This window comes from Stegodyphus dumicola, chromosome 4 (genome assembly GCF_044657685.1).
Source record: "Stegodyphus dumicola isolate Sdum_Otavi_A_Nest chromosome 4, ASM4465768v1".
In the NCBI taxonomy this organism is placed as follows: Eukaryota; Metazoa; Arthropoda; class Arachnida; order Araneae; family Eresidae; genus Stegodyphus; species Stegodyphus dumicola.
In genome coordinates this window covers 10667182-10689149 of record NC_140771.1, presented here as the reverse complement: position 1 = coordinate 10689149, position 21968 = coordinate 10667182, and the positions used below count along the sequence as shown (strand labels likewise).

At 32.7% G+C, this 21968-nt stretch overlaps 1 protein-coding gene across 2 annotated transcripts in view; it reads left to right on the top strand.

The window, feature by feature from the left end:
* LOC118186940 (SEC14-like protein 2) overlaps window positions 1-21968 on the top strand; it is a 124284-nt gene that overhangs the window by 89340 nt on the left and 12976 nt on the right. For both annotated transcript variants that reach the window (XM_085814545.1, XM_085814544.1), the window contains exons 7-10: window positions 1142-1236; window positions 11021-11099; window positions 14393-14473; window positions 21060-21146. In XM_085814545.1, the coding sequence (XP_085670671.1) occupies window positions 1142-1236; window positions 11021-11099; window positions 14393-14473; window positions 21060-21146 (342 nt within the window). The remainder of the gene's footprint in view (window positions 1-1141; window positions 1237-11020; window positions 11100-14392; window positions 14474-21059; window positions 21147-21968) is intronic.

Sequence of the window (21968 nt, the reverse complement as noted above, 5' to 3'; positions counted from 1 at the left end):
GCTAGTTCGTTAAAAGAAATTATTTTCCACCAGGTTTGGCAAATTTCAATGAGCAAATTTCATTTATTTCTCTCTTTATCAATTTAAAAAATTTAATTCATGGATTAAATTTTCTCACATTTTCGGTACCTTACCACATGCAGTGGAAAATGCTGGAATTTTCTTTACATATTATCACTATCTAAGGTAGTGAATTTTAACATTTATTGATCTTTGAACTTCTACAGTAAATTACACGTTTAATATTTCTGATTAATTAAATAACTTACATGTTTACGTAAAATGAGTGTAAAGTAAACTGACTAACTTGAAAATTTGACTTTTAAATTAACATAACATAGTTGATTCGAAAGGAATAAAATGATTATGGAATGATAAAAAAATAAAATGCTACTTTTCTGACTAACTCTCAAGAGAAAACAAGCTCTTATCTAAAGCACTCGTTTACTTAAATTAAGTCTATCACCTTGATGTCACATTTTTAAATTCCTATTACATCACGTTCTCCCTATATCGTGTTCAAATTTTCAATCGTTAATAAAATACTTTTTATTCATCCACTGAAGTTCAAACACATTTTTTTAAACTTGTAGTGGATGACACTTGATGATAATACAGTTTTTTCGCATATTAAAATTTTTTTAATTTTTTATTTAAAAATTGCTTTTTGTATTTGTAATTTTTTTTTTTTTTTTTTTTTTTGTATTTTTAAAATTTTTCTTTGTTGACCTAAGTAGGAATTGACTTTTTTTTATTACTTGTTATTAACTGAGAACAAGAAACCGATTTGTTTAGCAGCGAATTTGTTATAAACTATATAATATATATAATATATTTGTTATTTGTTATATATTGTTTGTTTGAAGGATTTGTTATAAACAATAATTTCCTGAGATGTTTTTAGTTCTTGCTTTTCTGTTTATTACTTTCTGAAAAAATATTAAATGATTGATAATTTACATAAAAATCGAGATATTTTTCGGAATAAATGTTTCATTGAAAACGGAACTTATAAATTAACTAATTATCATTTATCTGTTTTAACAAATTATCGTTATTGTTATAATTATTATCATGAGAAATAAAATTGCAACTGTATAAATTTTTCTTGTGCTCCCTAATTACTAATATTTCTTTTTAGGTTTTCTCAAGTCTGTATCTGGCTATGGAATTTGCATTTATGCAAGTTATATAATGCAACTAGACTTGAATTTGATGAGGAAAGAAAGTGAAAGGGTAAATATAATAGACATTTCATTCCTTATGAATAACATAAATCTTGCAAATGAGGATGATGGTTCCGTAAAAACCATCGAAACTAGTCCTGTGAAAATTCGAAAATATAATGCTGATTTTTGTTGTTTGACTTCTAAATTAGCACAAATCTATTTCACTTCTAGGAGAAACTTCCAAAGAAAAAAATCATCGTATTATTACCATAATTTTTTTCGTTACAGCTAAATTAATAAACTATTTGTTTGACTCTGCTCTTGATATTGGTTCTTCCCCCCCCCACAATACATGCACATTATCACTTATTCTTGTGTTAATCTGAGATATCAGTTAGATTCTGAAGCTTCAAACATTCTTCCAATTTAGAGCTAAAAAAAGCTATTTCGTTGGTTATACAGCAATTGAAATATTGATTCTTATTGTGAATAAAAGATTTTAATTTACAAGATTGTAACAAATTCTTATAGAACGAATTCAGAATGAAAGACATATAACAAATAAAATATTTTAAAGTTCGTTTAAGTCTAATATATATATTATTAGTTATCGTAAATATTGGTACATGAACTCAAATATTTATACATAAAACTGAATTTAATATAAAGATGGTAAATTAATTATGTACGTATACAGAGAGTTTTAGCAATGATTACAGTAAATAAAATCTCTGAAATGATTGGTCATTCGTCCATGGCTCCAGTTTAAGGGTGAACAAACTAGGCTTTATTCATCCTTAAATTTATCCTTACTAAAGGTCTTTTAACCCTTTCCGGCACGCTACCTTTTAATGTCGGAGTTTTGATAAAAAAAAAAAAAATAGGTAGGCAATCTAATTAGGCCTAGAGGAGTACACAAGTAAAATTTTGTGAAGATAGCACTTATCGTTTTAATTCTGTGGGTGTGCCCAAAGTGGGCACGCTGATTGAATAGAACTTCGAAAAGAGTGCTGAAATGAGCGTTGTTGTCAATGAACTGACTGATGAGATACGGAGAAACAAAGCATACTGACTCTCAGTTGTCCTAGATTATCGGTGAGCCCGATCTGGGCACACCTAAGGTTCGCCGTTTGATTTTAGGCAAGATTTCAATATAAAAATTTAAAACTAATATAGAATAAGGAGATTAGTATTTAGCCAAAAAAATAACATATAAATTTCTTTTCAAACAATTATTTTATACCCTAAAAATCTGGAAGATTTCCTTGAAAAATGAGTGTCTTAGAAAACTAAACATGGCTAAAATATATGGACTGGTTTGTGTTGAGCTATCATGTACTATAAATAAAGAAGGCTCAGAGTAACCTATAAATCCTTTTCCATTCAATTTTTCTCAGAATACAGAAGGAAATTTTTAAGTGTGTCCAGACCGTACACACTGTCCCGCAAAAGGTTAAAAAAGGGGGTAAAATTTGTTCTGAAAATGTAATCAAAATTGTATGATTAAAATTACTTTTACCAGAGGAAAAAAAGGGCAAAGATATCAGTTTAGGAATTGTATAGAAGACGATCTCTTTAGAAATAAGAATGCAAATGCTTAATTGGAAACCCACGCTCTTTCAGTTTTCTATCATAAAATGTATCCATAAGAAATCTGCATTTTGAAACTGACGTACGTTGCTGTCTTTAGAGGTGCTTAAGTGTAGACACTCCAAACTCATACAAATTTTAATGGGATGAAGATAGACTCTTTTCTCTGAGCTTGATTAATTCAAGTGTGTCTATAGAAGAGAGGAATTTTGAATGATAGTTTCGTTGGCTGTTGACGAGCCACAACCTTTGATACCAGTACTTACCTACAACGGATTGGCAACAGTGTTTTGTTTTTCTCTTGTAATTCAGCGGTATATGAAACCGTAACTAGTAACGAATCTACATTTTCTGTAAAAAAATTTATATTTTTGTCACTCTTATGAGGAGTACCTTTTCTTGTCGCATAACATAACAAGGCTTATTCAAGTCTGTTTTAACGAAAGTGGTTGTAGTGTTTTCATGAAAAATTTTTCCACAGGCATGTAAAAGAAACAAATTTCATTTATTTTTATTAAAAAGGTCAGATGATTTAAAATGTCACATACAGGATGGCATCACCTTGTTTCACTTATTTCTTAAAGCGTAATTATGGGTTCAGAGCTAGGCTTTAAGAAGGTATTTAGATGTGAAATTTTTTAAAGGTAGTTAGATATGCAAATATATGTCTTGACTAGGTGCAATTTTTTTCAAAGCCAGTTGTGTAGATTGTGATATCTGGCGACTGTTTGGCGATCAACAGAGCATGCTTGGCGCAGGTAGCTCTTCTTCGAGAAGGGTTAATGTATTTATTAGGAGTTGCATGTTAGCCTCGGAAGAGGAAGGTAGTAGATTGTACTATGCGGTAGCAGCGACGTACTGCTCTGAGTATCTATTATATTATGCTTTGAATTATATATTTAATAAATGTTTGTTTCGTCTTGCTAAATGGTGCCTTATTAAACCATGAAGTCATCACAACACGCTCTCTTACGAGAACCAGAGAGGTCAGAAGCTTAGAGCGTTGAAAACGGAAGAGGCGTAAAGTTAAGCCTAACTAACGAAAGAAGTGTTCATTTTCAAAAGAGAGTAAAAACGTGAGAATTATTTAATCGAGAGTTTGAAAGGCTTGATTCTAAAGGAAAATAGAAGAAAATGTTCAAAAACGCAAAGAAAGATGATTTAGTAACAGTTCTATTGGAAATTGGCGAAGAAGCATCCCCAGATTTGAAGCTGGTAGAACTGAAATACAAACTCCAGAATAGCAAGGAATACATCGAAGATGCTGATTTCGTGAAAGAAATTCTGATTACTACAGTGGAGAATAGAAAAAGAAAAGAAGAAATGGAAAGAACGCAAATGGAAGAAGAAAGAATAAGAACAGAAAGAGAACACGAAATAGAACTAGCGAAGATTCGAGCAACTCAAAATGAAGGAAGTAGAAGTCCAACACCTTTAATCCAAAACACAGAACGAGAAACCGAAATTTCCCTGGACAAGCTGATCAAAGGTGTAGAAACACTGACTATACCAGTACCGAAGAGAGCAGAAGAATGGAATATATTTTTCGATTCTATCGAAAGAGCATTTAAGCACAAGAAGGTTCCTGAAGAATACAAATCAGAAATATTATTGAAATTAATTGGAGAAAAAGCTTCAAATGTTCTTGTTTATATAAAGGAGGAAGATCTGCAAAATTACTAAAAAGTGAAAACTCTTGTTCTGAAGGAATATCAACCTACTCCTCAAACCTGTTTAGAAAACTTCAGAAAAACTAAACGTTATTCCGGCGAAACGCATATCCAGTTCGCTTCAAAACTAACAGCTACATGGGACTATTACTGCAAGTCAAGAAAAGTAAAGGATTTCGAAACACTCAAGGAGTTAATTATTCCCGATAAATTATTCCAAGCATTAGATGCAGAAACAGCTGCACACGTCGCAATACGCCAAGGAAATAAATGGCTGAAGCCTCAAGAATTAGCTACAGAATGTGATATTTATTTCACGGCCAAAGGAAAATCTTTCGACGAAGTTCGAAATGGAATTAAGCGATCACCGAGATTCCTGGATACAACATGTGCACACGACAAATATATTCCACCACCCATGAGAAAAGAATATCCAAAACACGAAAGATTTCACGCGAGAAGAAAAGAATGTTATATTTGTGGAAATTATCAACACATCGCGAGAGATTGTCCAGACAAAAGAAGAAAGAACGAAACTGCAGTAAATAAGAAGGGAAAGGATGATTCCAAAACTCAAAAAAATTCAAACAGAACATCAAAAGAAGAAGCCATCGTAGCTAAAGTAGACTCATCCCATCTACGATCTGAATTCGCAGAACGCATCGTTCAACCACTGCAAAAAGTAGATATTTTTATTAACTCTGAGAAAATCGAAGCTATCGTAGACTCTGGAACGCAGATAACGATCGTACATTCATCGCTCATTCCAAATTTAGAGGAGAGAGAAGGAGGTAAAATATTGCTAACACCTGCTTTCGGACAACCAATTGAAGCAAAAGTTTGCCGTGTACCTATTTACCATAAAGATCATGGAAGCAATATATTTAATTTTGTGGATACATTAATTGCAGTGACTGATAAGCTAAATGTGCCTTGCCTAATAACTCCAGAAATATACGAACTGTTGATTAATCCTGCAGCAGAAGAACCAAACGCAGAAAGAAATAATTACGGAAGCGAAAACTTACAAACTTTATTCGCCAATGCACAGTCAAACGACAGCGTCGATTCCCCCCCGCTAATGCTTATGGAGGAGAAAAACGAAGAGGAGGAAGTCAAGAAGGCGAGTGTTTATGTAAACACAGACTTATCGTCTGCTGAACGCCTACGCGAAGAGCAAGTTAACTGTCCCTCGCTGAGAGAAGCATGGAAGCTAGCAATAGAAAAAAAAGGAAATTATTTATTTATTGATCATCTTTTACATCACCAAGAAAAAATATTAGGACAGAATGTTTTTCAGTTAGTGCTTCCACTTAGCAGAAGAGCACAAGTGTTGGAATTAGCACATAGTTCCATTTTCGGTGCACATCTTGGGATAAGAAAAACAAAGGAGCGAATACGATATTCATTTTATTGGCCTGGATTAGCACAAGATGTTGAAACCTTTTGTAAAACGTGCAAAGATTGTCAGTTGAAAAGTCCAGAAAAGCGATCTGACAAGATTCCCATCACACCGGTCAGAAGGCCAGGATTACCTTTCGAAACAGTTAACATCGACATTATTGGACCTATTGAACCTCCCTCTGCTAGGAAACATAAATATGTGTTATGTCTGGTAGATCAACATTCCCGATGGCCAGAAGCCATTCCACTGAGAAGCTTGACAGCAAAAGCCACTTGCGACGCGCTTTTGGAGATTTTCATGAGAACAGGAATCCCTAATACAATAGCTAGTGACAACGGAAGCAACTTCGTTTCAAAATTAACTAAAGAATTCCAGAAAAGACTAGGTTCTCACCCTAGGTTCTCTACACCTGCTTACAGTGCTTCAAATGGATTAGTAGAAAGATGGAACAAGTCCTTCAAGCAAATGTTACATCATGTCATCAGGACTGATCCTTCGAATTGGGATAAGCACATCCCATACCTGCTCTTTGCATACAGAAAAGTACCAAACTGCACCACGGGTGTCTCACCATTTCAGCTGATGTATGGAAGACAACCAAGAGGTCCTTTAGCAGTACTGAAGTCTTCATGGTCAGGAGAAATACCTATACCACCTAATCTAAGTGAATCGGCAGTGGATTACTTACAACTTTTAAAAATAAGGTTAGAACAAGCAGCCGAACAAGCCAATTTAATTGCAAGTGATAAACAACAAAAATATGCTGAGTACTTTAATCGGAGATCAATACCAAAAAATTTCAAAATCGGAGAACAAGTTTATTTACTCATACCAGATTCAAATAACAAACTCTATGCACGATGGACTGGTCCAGGAGAAATCGTGAATCATTGCCCACCTCATTCCTATAAAGTAAAACTAGCTGATGGAAAGATCAAACATGTTCATGCAAATAAAATTAGAAAATTCCAAGCTAGTGTCAATGCAGTTGGAGTGATATTTGAAAATGAAGAAGAATTTGGAGAAATTATAACTTTACCAGGAAAAGATCTCTCGACCCCCCTGGAAGATTTTAAAATAGATGCAAATCTGAATTTAGAAAATTTGAATCCGCAGCAGAGAAGAAAATTGATAGCTCTTATCAACAAACACCGAGCACTATTCACCGGAAAGCTGAAAATAGCTAAAGTTGAAGCTCATAAAATTAGATTAATGCCCAATATGGAGAGGAAGAAACCTTACATTTATAGGATTTCTGAAGCACTGAAATCCAAGGTCGATGAAGAAGTAGAAGAATTATTGAAATCGGGACTAATAGAAGAAAGTAATGCAGAAATAGCTCATCCAGTAGTTTGTGTAAGCAAAAAAATGGAGATATCAGATTGTGCTTAGATTATCAAGCTTTGAATGCAGTGACGAAGCCAGATGACTTTCCTATGAAAAATGCCGTTGATTTAATGTACAGTATAGGAAGAGCCAACGTCATAACAACTTTAGATTTGCTGAAAGGATATTGGGCAATTCCCATGGAGGAACAAAGTAAAGAGTACACATTGTTCAAAACTCATCGAGGTCAATATCAGTTTAAAGTGCTACCCTTTGGATTAAGGAACGCAGCAGCAACTTTTCAGAGAGTAATGAATAACGCGCTGAAAGAATTTCAACAATTTTCAAGAGCCCATATTGATGACATAGCTATATTTTCCACGGATTTCGACACTCATCTCCAACATCTGGATAAAGTTTTTACCAAACTAGAGTCACTTGAATTTACTATCAATTCGAAGAAATGTTCGTTTGCAAAACCTCAAATTAAATATTTAGGACACATCATTGGATCAGGAAAACATCAACCAGATCCCGAGAAAATAGAGGCAATCAAGAAGCTGGAAACGCCGAAAACGAAAAGAGATCTTAAAAGTCTGTTAGGACTATGTAATTATTATCGCGATTATATCCCAGGGTATGCAGAGATCGCCTACCCACTCACAGAACTCACGAAAAATAAACAACCGGAAATACTCGAATGGAAAGAAATTCATGAGTCAACATTTCAACAACTGAAGGAACGATTAGCGATGTCAACGGAGCTGATCACCCCAACACTGCAGGATCCGTTTGTCATTCATTCTGATGCATCCCAAATCGGAATAGGTGCATGTTTGTCACAGCAAAGGGGAGAGAAGCAATTTCCCATCTGCTACGCGAGCAAGAAATTATCGAAACCTCAACAGAGCTGGCCGACTATAGAGCGTGAAGCTTATGCTATAGTATGGGCATTGAAGAAGTTTGAACCTTGGATATTCGGTTCATCGGTGAAAATTGTGACTGATCATAATCCTCTAGCCTTTATAGTGAGAAATGCTCCGCAATCGTCCAAATTACAACGATGGGCCATAGCTTTGCAGAAATATAATCTCGAAATAGATAGAACATTGCCCTGGAAAAAAACTGTCAAACGCGGATGCATTATCCAGACTTCCCACTTGTGAACTTTGAACATTAATTTACTGTTCATCTTCACGAACATTTTGTATAGTTAATAATTATATAGTTTTCTTTGCTTTTCATAATCATTTTACAATTCTGTGCAAATAAGATGTTTATGTAATTTGAAATAGATAGAGAAATTATGAGATAACAAATATTCGAGGTAAATGGTAAATTTAGATATTTGTCTCCCAAGGATTTAAATCATGCTGCAGCATCATTAATTAAAAGGAATGTTAAGAATATAATTTTATATATATATAAGAAACTTAATAATTTTACTGTCATCATTGGAATAATACTAGGGTATATTTTAACATGTTTATAAAAGAAAATATCAACTTGGTTTCTTTGAATTAAGAATTGATAAATTGTTACAATAATAATAAGGTTCGGAACAAGTGAAGTTAAAAATGATTTATCTATGTTTATATATAAAAATGTGTTATCTATGTTTATGTAGTAAATTGAGGTATGTCTATAGTAATTGAGATTTGAAAATTAGGAAAGAATGTATAAAAGTATATGTAGTTTTTTTTTCTTTTTCACGTTGATCGCAAACAGTTGCTAGATTTTAGTTTCCAGATTGCTGATTGATTTGTAAATAATATCAACAACAATCTTACGACGGGGGTGTGATATCTAGCGACTGTTTGGCGATCAACAGAGCATGCTTGGCGCAGGTAGCTCTTCTTCGAGAAGGGTTAATGTATTTATTAGGAGTTGCATGTTAGCCTCGGAAGAGGAAGGTAGTAGATTGTACTATGCGGTAGGAGCGACGTACTGCTCTGAGTATCTATTATATTATGCTTTGAATTATATATTTAATAAATGTTTGTTTCGTCTTGCTAAATGGTGCCTTATTAAACCATGAAGTCATCACATAGATATTCTTTTGATTCACGCTAACGTCTGTTGATTCTTCCAACACTGCAGTATTACATTGTGAGGATTTACTTACTTATTTTGAATAATAGTTAAATTTTAGTTAAAGAAACTTTTCTTTCATTCTCGTTTTCACTCACGCTTTCCTGCCAGAATGCTTATCAGATAGCGCTCGTATATTCACATTAAAGGAGAAAGAAATATTTAAGCGAAATTCCGGAAAGTGTCTTTAGAACGTGTTATGTCTGCTTGAAGGCCACGCTATTATTTTGAATTACTAGCGGTTTGATTCTGTGGCGTTAATTGCTTTTAGCCTTTAAGCTTGTTTCTGCCGGCCTCTGCGAGTCAAAGCCTTCCTGCGCGTTATTTTATCCTATGAGCCATTAAGATAGTTAAGTTGCATTTTATTTTAATTTCAACATTACCTGTTTGAGTTAAGCCAAAAGTGCTGGCTTTATGGAAGACCAAGTGGGACCGTCTGTTCAACGAAATGTGATTGAATAAAGGGTACTTTACACCCTTTATCTGACTTTGCCTGTTGTTGTCAAGTGCTGCGGAAAATTCCTCGTACAGTCTTTGACAGCTCGTTGGTTTATACTATAAAAAAGAACGAGACTGTGGAACATTAAAACTACGCAAAAGTATTTTGTTCACGCATAAATCTATCAGAAAGTTTAGCTAGGAGTGAAAAATCAAACAACAGAAAATTCCCAGTAAATTACTTATAAAACTAATTAGCCTTAATTCAGAGTAATTAGCAACACTTAAAGGATAATTATTATTTAAATTACCCTTTAAATAATGTCCCTCTAATGTCCAGAAACTAATGTCCGTCTCCTTTCGTAAATCGTTCTCGTGTAGTCCAAAATGATCATCTGCTTTATCTTATTGGTTGCTTAGTGCTAATTAGAATTAACAATTCTAAGTAGAACAACTTTAAATTGAATCCTAACTTAAATAAAATAATTTTTCTCGCATCCTGATTTATTATTAGTCTAAAGGGTCTTTGTCCCTGAAGGACTATTGTTTGCGTTTTGTGATTTTGCGTTGAATCACTATAAATGTCTGTTTCACTTTTCAAACTATTGCCAACAAATGTTAGAGTCCTGCATTACATTTGAAGAAATTAAATAATGAAAAATCTGCATAAATCTATGTATATTTGTGATAAAACATCGGTATCTAGAGACATCGAGTTTTGAATGACGTAATCCTCCTACGAATATCGGCATGTGGAAGACCCAAATTGAAATTTGGAATTTGTCTTATGATCTATTTCATATTTTATAAAACTTTAACGAATTTTTGATTAACAAACTCAAGGATTTCAAAGCGAGCCATGGCATTACTCTACGGAAGGAAAAAACCTTTTTATCTCTAGCGCGCGGAACTGTGTATCGGAAATTCTAAAGATAGGCTCATTTTAAAATTATTTTGTGACATTGCTATCGAACTGAATTTTTATGGTTTAAGTGAAAAGAACATGATATTTAATAAATAAAGGTAACACACAAAACGTTAAAAACACGCCCCGTTGGCCGCAATTTAAAATCTGAAACTTTTCAGATTTTTTTTTTTTTTTTTTCTGTCTTTAATTTAATTTTAATGTAATCTCTTTCAATGTTTTAAAGCATAAAGGAAAGTTGAAGATGACATTTGAAGAACACATTTGAAGAATCGTTTGAAGAACACATTATGAAATATTAAGACAGAGATTACATTGAAATTTTTGGCTATATTAAACAAATTTATTTCTAATAAAATGTCTGTAATGGATACAAAATATAAATTAAATTCATTTTCGTTTGCAGACAGGACGAGAAATAAACGAAGTCACATACATTTTTGATATGGACGAATTTGCTGTTCAAGACAACCTCTACAAAAGCCGTGAGTACTATCACTTCGATATCAACAACAGTTCAACTGAAATTCATATCTGTAACATAGATAATGAGTCTTAGCTATTCAAAGAAATTATCTTTACCATTCAATTCTTAACCATTTTCTGTTTACTTCGTCTTACTCTCTTATTCTTATGTATTAACCAATAATTACATCGCTATTATGATCATAGAATAGAAATTCACCACATCACCCCTCGGTACATCGTAGAACAAATTACATAACAGGTAGAATCGTGTTTCCTAATACTTTTATCATATTATTTCGTTGTTTAGTTTTTATAACTGTAGTTGAATTTCCCACTTCTCATACTTAGTCTAGTTTTATGTAGTATAATTGCTGTGGTTAAGTCTAGTTGGAATTTTTCACTTCTTTTTTGTGAGAGCTAGAAATTTAACAGTGACAACTTAGAATCAGTACATCTCACTTAGAACCTCAACATAAGGAAATTTTAAAAAGGAAATCGCAATTTCATTCATCTCATGAACATGTTTAAAGTAAAATACTTGTACATTGTTTTTAAATTTTAAAAAAATTTTATTTTGACCTGCCAAACTTTTTTTTTTTTTTTTTTTTGATTTTTGGCCTTCGACCGAAAATGTTTGCCCATTTCTGTTTTAGTACAATGTCCTCAACACGTACATCAAAACCACTTTGTCGTTCACACTGCTGCAGTTCTCATGTACTTAGTAGTGATCCAAATGATGCCAAGTTTTGCTTCGTACGATCGCATCTCTCCATGAATTTAAAAAAAAAAAAAAAAAAAAAAAAAACCTCTTCCTCGCGCTCATAACACTCCAAGGTCCAAGAGATTAAATAATGTTACATGTACATTTCTACATTTCCAAAAATTCTGATCCTTCTGTTTTCTAAACATCATAATTCGGCAACTTCAGACCATGAACTGGATATTAAATATTAATATTCTTGTTTATTATATTCACTAAAATATTCTTGTTTTCCTAAGCTTGATGTCTTTGGTTGCATATTCCATCGACTTCAAACCGTATAGACTATATATTTTCTCAAAAAGTCTTAAAATTAAGGAAACTGTGCTGAAAATAAATGAATTAGTAGAAAGGATGGAATCCCAATCAGATTATGACCAGATTCGTCTATTGCCACTGCCAACCATTAAGCTGTATGCTTTAAAGAAACGTTCTCAGTAATTATGGGAAATGTTTCTTCTAAAGAATTTAAAATGAACTTAAGAACTGAATACAGTTCATTATTGTACTGTGATAATATTATGTTCATAAATTGTGAATAATATTTTTAAAAGACTAGCATCCAACTAGCATATAAAGTACTTAATGTTCAATGGAGACAGTTTTATTATCGTACCTAGGTAATAGCAGGGGTATAAATAGGATCCTCGACACTTGCGATAAGATATGTTTCCATAATATTATCATAATCAGCTAGAGAATTATGTACAGGAGGGATATAGGAATTATTTTGATGGGATTTGCTATTTTGATTTTTTATGGTTTTTTAAATTTTGTTTCATCGATTTCAAATTTCCAAAAAGAATTAGATACGAAATCAAGCATTATTATATTCAGTGGAAAGTTTCCTTCTGTAAACTAAACTTACCTTTCATTACATGGAGTCTGTCATTGGTTAGGGAAGGGGAGACACAGAGGTTTCGTTGTTGCATTCGATTATCACAGCTTTTCAAAAATATAATGTTTAGAACCTGTCATATTCTGTTCCAGAATAGAAAAGAAAATCCAATACACTGGCGACTATAGCCTTTAAATTTATCCTTATTAATTTTGTGTAACATGATTGGGAAAAAGCCTCTAAGCCCTGGTAGTTCAATTCGGATTCAAGTAGGGGCTAATTGCACAGATGGTTTCCTTGGCTTGCATTTTCCCCCCTATTCTGTAAATATGAGCAAGTTTTCTTTAAAAATTTCAGCATGATGACATTCATGTCTTTAAGCAAACAGCCTTCATATGCTTTGCCTTAATCCATCAATCTTTTGTATGCTAAGATCTTCTGTAACACATTATCAGGCAAGGTAACTTTGTAGTTCATCCCAAATTGACACTTTTTACATCTAAATCTCTTTTTGATTCTTCCTTTTTTGATTAATATCAGAAGAACCATATGAATCTTCTTAGGCCTTTTTAGAATCCTAAAATTATTTGCATGCACATAACGTGCAATTTTCATTGAAGTTTACATTAAAAAATATTTCATATTTTCTCCCAAGTAAAACCCTTGAAATTTCGTAACTCTTCAGACCCCTTAATTTTCGTGCTTGTAGTAATAATGGTACTAAATTCAATATTCAAAAATTTCTTTGACCTTAAATTTGAAAGTGTATCTAAGTGTGATTTATAGTCATACAAGTCAATCCTGAAACACTTTCTCACCTCCTTTCCGTTTACTTGCGCAGCCATATTGTCTAAAAAATATTATTTGTCTATAAGTATTTATTTATCTACTCAGCAGTAGATCCTTAAAGTGTAAAATAAACGGTAAGTATCCTATATAAAAATGTTAAACAACAGGATAAAGGGAAAAAAATGCCGCATGATCCCGACTATAAAATACTGCTTTAATTTAAAATTGGTTGTGAAGCTAATAGTTACAAAAAAGCATTCTGATTAGAAGACATGAATCCTGTACATGATAGAAAATATGTATAGCCAATTAACTGTTTAAATTTTTTGCATTTAAAAAGTAAATTGAATGAACTGATACAAGGAGGTGTATACGTTTGATATTTAGCATACGCTTTTACGTTATTTTGAGAATAAAACTTCGTTTATCTTGTACCTAATAGATGGCGCCACCAAACAAGTGGGAGCCGAGGTAATGATTTTTCAGGTGCGAAGAAATGTCGAAATTCAAAAGCGTTTAAAATTTTAAAATATTTTCGTCTAATAGTTCAGTTTTTTTTTTTTTTTTTTAACATTTACGTAGTAGTTTTTTCTCAATTTAAAAACTGCAAATAAAATTTTACAATTGTTAATTTGTTAATCCACCTACGTTATTCCACTTGCACACAGTAGAGCCAAATATAGAAATAAAATCCTGTCTAACAAGATTCCTATCGAAACTTCTAAAAGATTCCAGTAAAATACAGCGCGTCTTTTTGTTGAGAAATAAAATTATTTTTCATTGGAAACTTATAAAGATTCTTAAAAAATTTATTTTTTAATTCCTCTTAATTGACTGTGAAATGTCTCTTCTTTTGTATGTTTACTCGAAATTGTTTCATTTACATTTATTTTTTGTTTTATTTATTTTTTTTTATTTTATAGTTATTGAGACAGGGTTGGATCTTGGCCATATTGTGCAAGAGTATTATCCAGAGATATGGAGCAATGTGTTCTTTATTAATGGTAGGTATAAAGCCCCGTTTCCATTAGTGCGTTACCAACAATTGGGATAAATGCATTACGACGACTGTTTACATCAGGGATGGGCAAACTCCGGCCAGCCGGAAGGTTCTATCCGGCCTGCGGATAGAATTTGCCGGTCGGAGGCAAATTAAAAGAAATATATTACATATCCGTCTCTTTTTCTACTTTGTTTAAATATTATTTTTTTAATTCCTTTTTTCCAAAGGACTGATGATCTTTGTACTTTCTCTATATTTGTTCTACAAAACATAAATCGACGGAAATAGCAAGCACAGACAGCTTTCAATCGGTAAAGTGTCAAAAGCGGAAGTTCTTTGTTAGTTGTAGCTGTAGATATGCGCCAACAAGCGTTATCTCTTTCTCGGGGAGCAAACATATGAGAATCCAATATAGGTGAATTAGACCTCTAAAAGTTAAAGATAATTCAAGTTTTTTAAAAAAAAAAACTTGAATTATCTTAACTTAAAACTTAATCTGTTTTCTGGACAGCTAGCTAAGAACGACTTGTCTCATTTCCCGAGGTTAAATTCAGTGGCCTCAGTACATGAAGAGAAGCGTCAGAATTAAGAAGATGGCTTGAAAAAACTGCATTTTGAGTTCAAACGAAGATTTCAGTGTCATTCAAACAGAATTGGATATTTTTACCATGCCTTTTAACTTAAATTATGAAGCAAGGAGAGCAGATTTGCAGCTTGAATTAATTGAGTTGCAATCTAACAATCATCTCGAGCAGTTGTTTTTAAATATGCCAAAGTTAGAGTTTTACAAATCGTTATCGAAATTAAGTTTCCCAAATTTAATATCTCACGCCCAGAAAAGCAGTGCTATGCTTACTTTATCTTATGTATGTGAAGAAGTATTTTCAACTATAAACCTTAGAAAGAATTACTTTAGACTGACCAGATGAACATTTAGTCTCGTTTCCTTAGAATCAGTATATCTCACTTCGAACCTCAATATAAGGAACTTATAAAAATGAAATCGCAGTTTCATTCATCTCATCAACATATTTAAACTGTAATACTTGTATATAGTTTTTAAAATTTTAGAAAAATTTATCTTGGCTCGCCAAACTTTTTTTTTTCCGATTTTTGGTCCGCGACCGAAAAAGTTTGCCCATCCCTGGTTTACACTATTGCATTGGATTTAATGCTTTCAGCTCATGTTCTACGGAAAGAGGAAAAAAAGGACTTTAATAATTTTTTTTTATATAACATATAATATGATTAGTTTCAAAGTTAACAGAGTTTAATCTTTATACTTGTATAAGTCAAAGTTTTCATTCTCTTTATGAAGACCATTATTTAAATTGTTTCCTTTCAAAACAATTGCTAATTTTATACTAGGAACGTATCTTATTTTTGCGCAAAAAAAAAGTTTTTTTTTTTTTTTTAATTTATCCATTTTTTTAAACGTACATTAAAGCTGTGGCCTCGCATGAAGACCGCATGCACGATATAAAAGCAGCTGACGGCCGTACAATTTTTTTTAATAAAATGAGAGTGAATTTATATACGTATTAATAAGTTAAAAAGAAAATTTATGTTATATATACTATAGTCAACTTGTAAACACGAATTGGTAGTCATTAAATTGTTTTGCAAAAGCAATCTAAAAGCAGCTGACGGCCCTACATTTTTTTTAAATAAAATGAGAGTGAATTTATGTACGTAATTATAAATTAAAAATAAAATTTATGTTAAATATACTACAGTGAACTAGCCCCCCCCCCAAAAAAAAAAAGAATTCGCAATCAATAAATTATTTTGCAAAAGCAATAAACTACTGAAGAAAAAATCCAATTTAAAGAAATAAGAAAACGTGTTCTTTTTCGAAATTCGCTAAATAACCGGAGCATAATTGCAAAAATTACAAATTAAACGCAACAAAATTAGAATTTACAAATCTTGGTACAGCTTTTAAAAGGGAGGACGTATCGAGAGAATGAAATGGATCAGCCTGTTTCTGAACTGATAATGACAAAAAATTATTAAATTTAAAACTTTAATAAACTACAAAATAATTTGGGGCTTCGCCATTGCAACCCTCTACAAGCTGAAATGAGAAAGGCCTTACCTAAATTCATACAAAGAAAGACCCGTTACTATCCAGAATTATAAAATCAGTATCACTACAATCCATTTGATTAAAATAAATATAATGAAAATCAAGTTAAGCGAAATAATTTATTAAACAAAAGTGCTAAAGTTAGTAGCAACTGTAATCTGTATCAATCAAGCTTTAGACCTGTAATTTAAATACAATACTGAAATAAAAAAAATTCTGTCAGCAACTAATAATTGAATTAAATTAAAGATGGTAAATAAACTAACAAGAACCTAAAGAAAAAATTGAATACTTATGCATTAGAAGAAATGGAATAAACTAAACGTTGTAGAGACATTAGGTTAATTGAAAGCCGAAGAGATGAAAAATTAGCAAACGCCTTCGCCGGGAATCGAACCACTGCCCTCTGGAATACGCGCCCATTGTCCAGACCACCACACCACGAAGGCATGCCAAGAAGGCGGGAGAAATACCTTATATACTCTCCCCTTTTAAAGAGCAACTGGAGTTTTTTAGGGGACCCAATCCCCAAATCCTGGGTGAGGAGAATCATTATCCAACACCCTTTTAGCTCCAGCGCCACTGTAGAGACATTAGGATTTTTTTTTTTTTGAAGCAGGCAAGATGAAAATTAATCAACGCCTTCGCCGGAAATCGAACCACATACCTCTGAAATACGCTCCCAGCGCGCAGACCACCATACCACGAAGGCATGCCAAGAAGGCGGGAGAAATATCTTATAACGTAACACGTGAAATGACGCAACATAACGTTAATAAGAGCTGTTAATAAATAATTATTTTATTAAAAATGACCTTTAATAGGATATAGAACGAAAACTTTGACTTAAGAAATTAAAAGGATCAAATTTGCTTCCAACTTGTAGCAGACTTGAGGCTTATCCTTTTAATCCACGTTAAGGCTTCCCACCAAGTAATTCAAAACTGGTTCGGGTAGTTTATGTTGAAGTATCTTTTGAATGCTAGATTTAGTAGTGATATTTTACTTTTAAAGGCTAGAAAATAACTAGTTCTGTAAATGGAATAGATTTACAGAACTTCACTCAAGAGGGCTTACCTTGAGATTGAGAGAGTGAAGTAGATCCTTTTTGTTATTAAAAGAACAAGGTTATTAAACAACATATTAAAAATCATTCCAAATTTTAAAACTTTTGCTAGCAGTGTCTAATTCAACTCTATATCAATATATCCAGTCTAGACAATGGTCTGGGTGTAGCTTTCCATGATATAAACAACAGTTTAAAATGTTCAGACTAGCTTGACAATTGTAATTTAGCAATCAGCTTTTAAAAAATTATGTTTAATTTTGCTGTTTTTGAGTATTTTAATTAATAAGTTAAGTCCTTTTAGAATACTTGACTTGAATTCTTGAAGATTCTTGACTGTCACTATGTAGACACATTAGGTTATTTCGAAGCAGGAGAGATTAAAAATGAGCAACGCCTTTGCCGGGACTCAATTCAGGGGCTTCTCGAATACGCACCGAGCGTGCTGACACACTACACTACGAAGCCATGCTAAGAAGGCTGGATAAATACTTTATATACTCCTCCTTTTAAAGGGCGACCGGGGATTAGGCGACCCATTCGCCAAATCCTGGTTGTGAAGAATCATCATCCACACCTTTTATAGTTCGGGAGCCAGTGTAGAAAAATTAGGTTATTTCGAAACAGGAGAGATGAAAATGAGCAACGCCTTCGCTGGGACTCGAACCAGGGGCCTCTTGAATACGCACAGAGAGTGCTGACACACTACACTGCGAAGGCATGCTAAGAAGGCCTGAGAAATACCTTATAACTATAAATACTCCTAATTATTTTAGTTTAGTCAAGTCAAAGAGTTTTTGATTTTATTGAGGTAACAAAGCAGATTCTATAGAAGCAGTTATACGGAAGCAGATTATTTAAAACTACAAATATATAACGTTTAACAGATATCAGTTTACACTTTCTGTAATATCGTAGCCAGTTTTTTCACATTTTGTATCGATATTATCATGCACTATTGTATTACATATCTAAAAATGAATCTTCATAACCTCATTTATTAACATACGAAATATCAACTATAGGTTGCAATTCTTCTGAGGTTTCTCTTAATTAATAGCCACGTTTTCGAAAGCATTTTTAACTTTGTTTTGCGATACCCACTGCTCAGGTATTAAGCATAATAATGCATAAACTTCATCGAGATATCGACTTAGTTTTTTCCTGAGAAGTTCTCTCCTGATTCATTTTCTCGAGGATCAGATTTGTTTATAATTTTTTGAACGACATTTTTTCTGTAATGACATTTAATTCTGTAATGACTTTTATTCTTCTCCAAAGACAGAGTGGTCGAAGCTTTTATGTAGGTAGACACCTATCATATTTCAAAAGAAATTTAGTAAAAATACTGCTTATCATCCATGAGTTCGTGTTTTTAAAGTAAGTTGGAGGTAAACTCTTAACTCTTAAAAATTCCAAGTCTTCTGATTTTGCTAGTATTTAATGGTTTCTCCTTAATTGTTGCATTTTTATTCCATTCGTTCAGTTTCTTAAAATTCGCTTCTCTTTCACTTTTATAATGAAGTTTCAACTTAAATATTTGCCTCTGCTTGTGCTGTAGTAAAATGCTGTCTTAGAATTTTATAGTCCATGCTACAAAATGCTATCCTGGAATTTTATAGTCCATACTACAAAATGTAGTCCATGCTACAAAATGCTGTCCTCGCATTTTAACGAATTTCCCAGCTTTTCAGGTCTCCTTTCTATTCAAAGACCGATAACGTGATATAACGCTAAGAAGTATTTCATGAAATGTACCGAGAATACTGCCAGCATAATATGTGAAGCTCAACGGGAGGATTTTTGAACACAGAACCTTATAAGATGTCACAATATAGTTCCTGCATTTCCATTTCCTATCAGCTAGAGTTGGAGGAGAAGCGCTCAGCAAATTTATCCATGGAATTGCTTTTGTTGGATTTAAATCAAGAAAATTCTGACTCTCTTTGCTTTGCAAACAGTCTCTGAAGTACTAGGTGGGTTAGAACTATTTTGGCCGAAACTTGGTCATTGGCTAAAACCGTTGCAACTGCTTTCTTGTAACTGCCAACGATTATCTTATCTAGCTTTTGAGTTACTACTTACGATTATAGTATTTTAAGATAAGCTTCTGATTTCACTATCAATTCATGACCTCAACAAATAAGCTTGCGGCTGATTTAGGTAAACTAGAACTTCATCAAGGGTCACAATGTGTTCTATTTACCTCCTGCTGAATATTTTTCATACAGATTTCTACAAATTGCTCTACCTTGAGTCATATGCCTCAAGAAACGCTAGTGAACATTATGTTTTTTCAGCTTTTTTAAGCTTTTAGTTTATTATTTTATTTATTCTTGCTACAGATGTACTTAAAGATTAATTTATTAATCTTTGTAATCGATTTCTGTGTCGGCGGATTTTCTCTTGTAACCGATGATTTAGCTTTAAAAATATTAGAAACAGTACTTTCTTCAGGTGTTTGAAGTCTTTTTTTGTATGATGTTTGATGGATGAAGTAGGATAATGTTTGACAGTTTTTCCTTTTCCGAATAACGATATTGCTTATTTTGCCCTTGAAAATTTTGATATCATCCATTTCACATACTTTTTGAATTATGGAATAGAAATATATGCCTTCCGTAAGAGCAAAAACATATCGTTCAATCCACAGTTTGTTTACCTGCGACGTTATAAAAGTAGAATAAATTTTAAAACTCAAATTTAAAACCTATTTCTCATTTGGAATAATAAGCTGTTGCCAGAAATTTTTATTTAAAAATAAATAGTTTAATACTAACATACAGGCCAATAATATTATTCGTTCCTTGCATATTTAAATGTACGATTAAGTCAACAAGGCATATTTTATCTGCAATCCATGTATCATAATAATAATAGCTCTTTAATGGCTTTATTTATTTATATATTTAGGTAGTTGTACCATAAACAAATTTTTATTTCGTTTTTTAAGTCAGAAAACTGTTTTAATACAGTTCCTCGACAGAACTACTTCGCCATGTTATGTTAAGTAATTTATCTTTGCACTCTAATTTTCTTCAGGCAATGCAACAAACAAACTTGATGAATCAGAGCTCGTCCGCGGATAAAGTTTACTATTTTAGTTTGTGTTTCAATAGCCTTATCTACCAGCAAACTTTCGGCTCCGTATTTGTAACAAATACATAAATTAAAATGCATTCGCGAGCCGCATAAAATTGTTTTGGGTTCTCATGAGACGCGCCGATCGGAGACTATTGGGAAGCATTAGCAAAAACAGTAGTTCTAGAGTTCCGTCTTGTTAGAAAACATTATCTGATAATTTAACGCTCTTTTGTATTAATTATGCACCACAGAATGCTCTCCACCCCATCCAGTGTTTGTGTGTCTATTTCCCATTATGCACGTAAATAACGATAAAAACTTCTCACCGACAACAATTCTTTCTTTTAGCTCCCACAATATTCGACAAGATGTTCAATCTTTTCAAGCCAGTTTTCAAACTAACATTGCTGGAGAAAGTTCAGTTTGTTGATAGAGGTATGATTTTCATTTGTATATCCACATGACGTTAATACTCTTTACACTTCAATTGTACTACTTAAGATTTAAGTTTCTACTTTTTATTTTATGCAAATATACATACATTTCATTTAAAACCTCATTTAACTCATTAAGGTACTTATTTCCAAATCTTATGTTTTCTATTTATTTTCATAAATACTGAATTTAATTGCTGCTGACTGTGTACAGTGTTTCATAAAGAATATACTGTTTAATAACTCTTTGGTAATTCATTTTTGACCCAGATTGCAGTTAAGTAAGACAAACATTTAAATTGCACAAAATTTTAAACTTTTCCAGAAACTGCACTTATTCTGCCATGAAATGTCTACAATAATTCCTGAAATGAAAAACATAGGGAAAAAGGACCAGTAACTAAACGCTTTACCCGGCAAATTTGAAATCCTTACTTAGCTTTGAAATTATATTCTTCCGAAATGGAGAGGGTATACATCCTCTGAGCAGCAGTTTCTTAAAAATTGCTTTTAAAACTGAATTTACTTCTTACATCATCGCAAAAACCCGTGCACTTTCTTTCGTGGTATATACGATCACATTTCTTGTTTTTTGATTACTTTCTAACGAAGAATTGATTCCAACGCTTTCTCACTCATTATTGATCAAGAGTGCGTTTTCTCGTATTAAATCATCTTGAATTTGAGACACATGTTACTTTAAAAAGGTTCCCGAAAGTCGTCATACAAAACTTACTTCCATACGCTGACAATGTCGACGGATTTTACCAAAACCACAAAAAATTGTAATCTATCCACCACTTTTTCTACGCTTACACAATAA